The 7149-nt window shown below is 51.9% G+C and overlaps 1 protein-coding gene across 1 annotated transcript in view; it reads right to left on the minus strand.

The window, feature by feature from the left end:
* Positions 1 to 455: 455 nt before the first annotated feature.
* Positions 456 to 7149, minus strand: part of LOC311310580 (rap1 GTPase-activating protein 2-like) — a gene marked incomplete at its 5' end in the record, with an annotated part of 60463 nt that continues 53769 nt past the window's right edge. Inside the window, 7 exons of the mRNA XM_084440090.1 lie at positions 456 to 557; positions 901 to 971; positions 1137 to 1239; positions 2049 to 2172; positions 3661 to 3759; positions 3977 to 4086; positions 4840 to 4992. Coding sequence (XP_084296216.1) covers positions 549 to 557; positions 901 to 971; positions 1137 to 1239; positions 2049 to 2172; positions 3661 to 3759; positions 3977 to 4086; positions 4840 to 4992 — 669 coding nt within the window. The 3' untranslated portion in view covers positions 456 to 548. The remainder of the gene's footprint in view (positions 558 to 900; positions 972 to 1136; positions 1240 to 2048; positions 2173 to 3660; positions 3760 to 3976; positions 4087 to 4839; positions 4993 to 7149) is intronic.

Genomic DNA, 7149 nt, shown 5'->3' on the forward strand with positions numbered 1-7149 from the left:
CACCTCAGATGGTGGCTGGAGGGTGTGTGGGGGGGGGCGGCCCCAACTCCCTCTCCACAGCTTCACCTGCCCACAGAAATTCTGCTCCGTGAGACGGACTGAACCATAGAAGTCTGTGTAGTTAACTAGGTGTTGACTAGAGCAGAACTAGATGTTTACTAACACTGACGAGTGCTCTGTACCCTCAGGTGAACAGGGAAGGGCCAGCCTAACATCAATGACCTAAGACAAGCAGCAGCTAAACGACTGTACCCATCTACCCAACCCGACAAGAGGGGTTCAACCCCCAGTTCTCTGTGTGCCAAAAGACTGTCAGCCTGCTAAGCTAAAGGCTGTAGATAATGTTAGTTATCACGTAAGGATGGTGGCAAACCACCTCTGTCGCACTTGCTTATAGAGAGGTGAAATGATAGCCTGCTTGGCTTAGTAAGTAAATGATTCAACAGTATTGTGGGGTGTGGTGGTGGTGGTGTTGTTGTTGTTGTTGTTGTTTTGTTGCTCCACAAGCCAGTGTTGTCCATTTGATTCTTCGCCAGGCACATGTGCAGCTACTCTGACTGAGACAGACAACAGCGCAGACACACAGTGAATGTTTTGCACACTGCAGACCTCACAAAGGGGCCAGAAATTCTGGTTAGATTGCAGCAATAACTAAATATTAAATTAATTATATATTATATATTAAATTAAATACTCATACAGGGGAACGAACTCGAAGTATCAGTGATGACATTTTTCCATTGTTTACATAATTGTTTACACAACAATTAGCACCTCTCCAGAAGGTAAATCATGACATCAGGATTGTGATTGGGAGGGTAAAGCAGCTTGGCTCCAGCATCTCTACTGTACTAAGTACAGTATTGTCAGAGTAAAGCGTTATAGAGTGAGAGGTCTTACTGTGGTGGAGTGGCTCAGCTTATCGAAGCGAAACTTTAAGTTTGACCTGGGAGACGTCTTACTCTTCACATCTGTAGGGAGATCAGGACGTAAGACTCACTCAATACCAGCAACAGTCTGTGTGTGTGGGAGAGAGTGTGTGTGTGTGTGTGTGTGTGTGTGTGTGTGTGTGTGTGTGTGTGTGTGTGCGTGCGTGCGTGCGTGCGTGTGTGTGTGTCTGTGTGTGTGTGTGTCACCTGTAGGACTTCGACACATGATGACGGGAGCCACAGAGCCTTGACTCTCAATGCTGAGGGACGGGATAAAGATGGACGAGGAGGCCATGAAGGCATGGCTGGCCTGGGGGAGGAGGAGAGGAGGGGGGAGGAGAGGAGGAGGAGGAGAGGGAGCTCTGTGTGAATGTGTGTTGCGAATTTAACACTCGAGCCATATCATGTATTGTGATGATGCTTCTTGCAGAGAAAGCATGATTGACTGAAGTTTCTTTTTGCTATCAGCACTGTCAGATTATTATATTATTATCATTCCTGTGTAATGAGTTGACATTTCAGTACAGCAAACTCAAAACACACAAATACACACACACACACACACACACACACACACACACACACACACACACACACACACACACACACACACAGATGCCCTCAACCCTGAATTCCCCTCCCATCTCCCCTCCCCACATCTCCTCTCCCCACCTCTCCTCTCCCCTCCCCTCCTCTCCCCTCTCTCCTCTCCCCTCTCTCCTCTCCCCACCTCTCCTCTCCCCTCCCCTCCTCTCCCCTCTCTCCTCTCTCCCCTCCCCTCCTCTCCCTCGCTCCTCTCCCCACCTCTCCCCTCTCTCTTCTCCCCTCTCTCCTCTCCCCTCCCCTCCTCTCCCCTCTCTCCTCTCCTCTCCCCTCCCCTCCTCTCCTCTCCTCTCCTCTCCTCTCCTCTCCTCTCCTCTCCTCTCCTCTCCTCTCCTCTCCTCTCCTCTCCCCTCCCCTCCCCTCCTCTCCCCTCTCTCCTCTCCCCTCCCCTCCCTTCCTCTCCCCTCTCTCCCCTCCTCTCCCTTCCCCTCCCCTCCCCTCTCTCCCCTCCCCTCTCCTCTCTCCCCTCCTCTCCCCTCCCCTCTCTCCCCTACCCTCCCCTCCTCCCCTCCTGACCGTGGGGTCCAGCTCCTCCAGAGTGTCTGTGTCTGCGGTGGTGCTACTGAAGCTGCTGGTGGAGGAGGAGGAGCGTGAGATGTTGGGTCTGCTGCTGCTGCCCTCCTTCAGCCTGGCCAGCGGCCTACACACAGGAGACACAGGAGAGAGACAGGAGAGCGACAGGAGAGACACAGGAGAGACACAGGAGACACACAGGAGAGACACAGGAGAGACACACAGGAGAGAGACAGGAGAGACACACAGGAGACACACAGGAGAGACACAGGAGAGACACAGGAGAGACAGGAGAGAGACAGGAGAGAGACAGGAGAGACACAGGAGAGAGACAGGAGAGACACAGGAGACACACAGGAGACACACAGGAGACACACAGGAGAGACACACAGGAGAGACAGACAAGAGACACAGGAAACAGATAGGATAGACAGACAGTTATATACAGACAGGAGAGACAGACAGTCAGAGATATACAGGAAAGACAGACAGGACAGACATAGGAGACAGAGAGAAGAGACAGACAGGAGACACAGGAGAGACACAGGAAAGACACAGGAGGCAGAGAGGAGAACCAGACAGGAGAGACGCAGAGGAGAGATAGACAGGAGAGACAGACAGGAGAGACACAGGAGGCAGAGAGGAGAAACAGACAGGAGAGACAGACAGGAGAGACAGAGGGGAGAGACAGACAAGAGAGACACACAGGAAAGACACACAGGACAGACAAGAGAGACAGACAGGAGAGACACACGGGAGAGATAGACAGTCAGAGATATACAGAAGAGACAGACAGGAGAAGCAAACAGGAGAGACACGGGAGAAACATTCACGATGGGGGAGGAGAGTCAGGTAAAGAGGATGAGAGTCTGGCGCCGTCTAGATCAGAGGCATGTGTGTCTGTCATATAAACGTACCTCCAGCCTCTAGCCCTGCTCAGAGGGGTTAGGAGTGTGTGTCTGTCATCAATCAATCAATCAATCAAGTTGGATTTATATAGCGCCCTTCATGATACCCAGAGCGCTTTACAGAGTCCAGTATTCATTCAGACACAGTCATACCGGTGGTGGTAAGCTACACAGCCACAGCTGCCCTGGGGCAGACTGACAGAAGCGTGGCTGCCAATCAGCGCCTACGGCCCCTCCGACCACCACCAACATTCATATGTTGCATATTTATGATGGTGGGGGAAGCCGGAGTACCCAGAGGGAACCCACGCAAGCACGGGGAGAACATGCAAACTCCACACAGAAAGGACCTGGAACGACCTGGGATTCGAACCCAGGACCTTCTTGCTGTGAGCCACCGTGCTCCCCACACATCATATAAACGTACCTCCAGCCTCTAGCCCTGCTCACAGGGGTTAGGAGTGTGTGTCTGTCATATAAACATACCTCCAGCCTCTAGGTCTACTCACAGGGGTTAGGAGTGTGTGTCTGTCATATAAACATACCTCCAGCCTCTAGGTCTACTCACAGGGGTTAGGAGTGTGTGTCTGTCATATAAACATACCTCCAGCCTCTAGGTCTACTCACAGGGGTTAGGAGTGCAGCAGGATGACAGAGTAGCAGTGCTACATGCATGTGAAGCACTGTGTGTTTGAGCTACGTCTCACCTCTCTTTGTTGGGGCAGATCTCTGGCGAGCTCGGGTTCGACGACGTCTCTGATCTCATCTCCTGTGACAGCGCGCAGGAGTCTGGGGTCTTTTGGTCACTGAAGAGGTAGAGTTTGGAACACATTCAACCAAACACTGATGTAGAAACACACAGCTTGTGATATCGACTACTAGGGGCAAACAGACCAAAAGACATTTGAGTTTGTGTGTCTGTAGTTGGTACCTGTGTGTGTGTGTGTGTGTGTGTGTGTGTGTGTGTGTGTGTGTGTGTGTGTGTGTGTGTGTGTGTGTCTGTGTGGTGTCTGTAGCTGGTACCTGCGTGTGGGTCTGTCTGTGGGTGTCTCACTGGAGTGGAGTCGAGGGAATAGGCCAGAGCGACGCTTGACTGGACTCTTCAGAGGAGACTTGGCTGAAGCCGCTGGGGGCTGGATGAGATGACAGCATCACAGATAAGACCTCACTAAGCATCACAGATAAGAGCTCACTAGACCTCACTAAGCATCACAGATAAGAGCTCACTAGACCTCACTAAGCATCACAGATAAGAGCTCACTAGACCTCACTAAGCATCACAGATAAGAGCTCACTAGACCTCACTAAGCATCACAGATAAGAGCTCACTAGACCTCACTATGCATCACAGATAAGAGCTCACTAGACCTCACTAAGCATCACAGATAAGAGCTCACTATACCTCACTAAGCATCACAGATAAGAGCTCACTAGACCTCACTAAGCATCACAGATAAGAGCTCACTAGACCTCACTAAGCATCACAGATAAGAGCTCACTAGACCTCACTAAGCATCACAGATAAAAGCTCACTAGACCTCACTAAGCATCACAGATAAGAGCTCACTAGACCTCACTAAGCATCACAGATAAAAGCTCACTAGACCTCACTAAGCATCACAGATAAGAGCTCACTAGACCTCACTAAGCATCACAGATAAGAGCTCACTAGACCTCACTAAGCATCACAGATAAGAGCTCACTAAGAACCCGGCGAGGCTTCAGCACCAATGACCAATCATTCTGATAGAGCAGTCATAATTCAGTAGATTACACAACTCCCTGCCACATACACCACACACACACACACACACACACACACACACACACACACACTAACCCCCCACTCACTCACACACACAGACACATCCTTGCCCTTGGCTGACCGTGAACGTGCTCTTGGTGCACTCGCTGCTGCTCTGGGGAAGACCGCCCCCACTCACGCTGGCCGGGACCCCCCCTCCCACCCCGACGCTTCGGTGGCGATGGGACCCCCCCACCATGGTTTCCATGGAGTGGCTCCTCACGCGCATAGCTCTCTGCAAAGGGGGGGGGCACAGAGAGAGAGATCAGGAGGAGTGAGAGAAGAAGTGGAGAGAGACTAGAGAGAGAAGCCAGCTCTGCAGGGGGAGAGAGACGTGCGGGAGGAGCGAGAGCAGAGAGATGAGGTACATTTGTGTCGATGTCGCATATCACTAAGGTCATCCATGACAGGAATGTTTCCGTTTGTCGATGTTACAGTACATATAACAGATTTCCACTATAATTTATCACAATCACGAAAAAGGTAACATAAAACCTCATTGTGTTTGGATATTAAAATGCTTTTCCACTACAGTGCCAGCAGAGGGAGCAGATGTCCTACTAAGTGGAGACAGGGTTGCACTGTAGTGTACGAAAACCAGACATAATTTATACTGATCATAATAATAATAATTACTGGACTATCTACATCTTAACATCTACTATCTAACAAAGCGAGTGTTGTTGCTTATCATTACCTCTATCCATAAACATGCATTTCACAGCTCTAGACTGTCCATAATTATGTTATGCTGTGTCAATAATTATGTTACGCAATTATGTTATAATTATGTTATGCAGTACTGAAAATAAATGAAATGAAAGGACAACATCCACTCGAGAGTGTTTTAAATTAGTTTTAATGCGTGCAAGTGTTTTGTGTTGTGTTTACAATAGTGACTGGGACAGGTAATAGATAGTGACTGCTGATGTGGCGATGAGAACAGCACCCCCGGTGGCTGAGTGAGTGTAATGCAGCACACCCCTCCACACTGCCTGTGAACGGTCAGACAGACAGACAGACAGACCAGGGTGGCACCATTATCATCACTTGATCTCTCCTTAGGTATACAAGCAGTGAGGGATTTGAAAACCTTTATTTGTCCCTGTGGAGAAATTCAGGAGAGGGGGAGGGAGAGAGAGGGAGAGGGAGGTGGAGAGAGAGGGAGGGGAAGAGAGGGGTGAGGGAGAGACAGAGTGATAGGGAGGGAGAGAGAGACAGGGTAGAGGAGAGAGAGGGAGAGAAAGAGAGATAGGGAGGAGGAGAGAGATGGGGTAGAGGAGAGAGAGAAGAAGAGGGATAGGGAGGAGGAGAGAGATAGGAGAAGAAGTGAGAGAGAGAAGAAAGAGGGATATAGAGAAAAAGTAGAAGTTGGAGGGCTTGACGTTAGAGTTAAGGTTCATTGTATACGTTTTTTTTGTTGAAGAAACCACAAGGTGAGACGAAGTGAGGAGAGAAAGGTGAGGAGAGGGTAGAGAGGAGAGGAGAGAGGAGAGGGGAGAGGAGAGAGTAGAGGGGAAGGTGAGGTGAGGAGGGGAGAGGAGGGGGTATGTGGGTGAGGAGAGGAGAGGGAAGAGAGGAGAGGAGAGAGTAGAGGGGAAGGTGAGGTGAGGAGAGGAGGGGGTAGAGGGGTGAGGAGAGGAGAGGGTAGAGGGGTGAGGAGAGGAGGGGGTAGAGGGGTGAAGAGAGGAGGGGGTAGAGGGGTGAGGAGGGGAGGGGGTAGAGGGGTGAGGAGAGGAGAGGGTAGATGGGTGAGGAGAGGAGGGGGTAGAGGGGTGAGGAGAGGAGGGGGTAGAGGAGTGAGGAGAGGAGGGGGTAGAGGGGTGAGGAGAGGAGGGGTAGAGGGGTGAGGAGAGGAGGGGGTAGAGGGGGGAGGAGAGGAGGGGGTAGAGGGGGGAGGAGAGGAGGGGGTAGAGGGGTGAGGAGAGGAGGGGGTAGAGGGGGGAGGAGAGGAGGGGGTACAGGGGTGAGGAGAGGAGGGAGTAGAGGGGTGAAGAGAGGAGAGGGTAGAGGGGAGAGGAGAGGAGGGGGTAGAGGGGTGAGGAGAGGAGGGGGTAGAGGGGTGAGGAGAGGAGGGGGTAGAGTGTGAAGAGAGGAGGGGGTAGAAGGGAGAGGAGAGGAGGGGGTAGAGGGGTGAGGAGAGGAGGGGGTAGAGGGGTGAGGAGGGGAGAGGGTAGAGGGGTGAGGAGAGGAGGGGGTAGAGGGGTGAGGAGAGGAGGGGTAGAGGGGTGAGGAGAGGAGGGGGTAGAGGGGTGAGGAGAGGAGGGGGTAGAGGAGTGAGGAGAGGAGGGGGTAGAGGGGTGAGGAGAGGAGGGGTAGAGGGGTGAGGAGAGGAGGGGGTAGAGGGGTGAGGAGAGGAGGGGGTAGAGGGGTGAGGAGAGGAGAGGAGGGG

Source organism: Borostomias antarcticus (genome assembly GCF_949987555.1).
Source record: "Borostomias antarcticus genome assembly, chromosome: 1".
NCBI classification, from domain to species: domain Eukaryota; kingdom Metazoa; phylum Chordata; class Actinopteri; order Stomiiformes; family Stomiidae; genus Borostomias; species Borostomias antarcticus.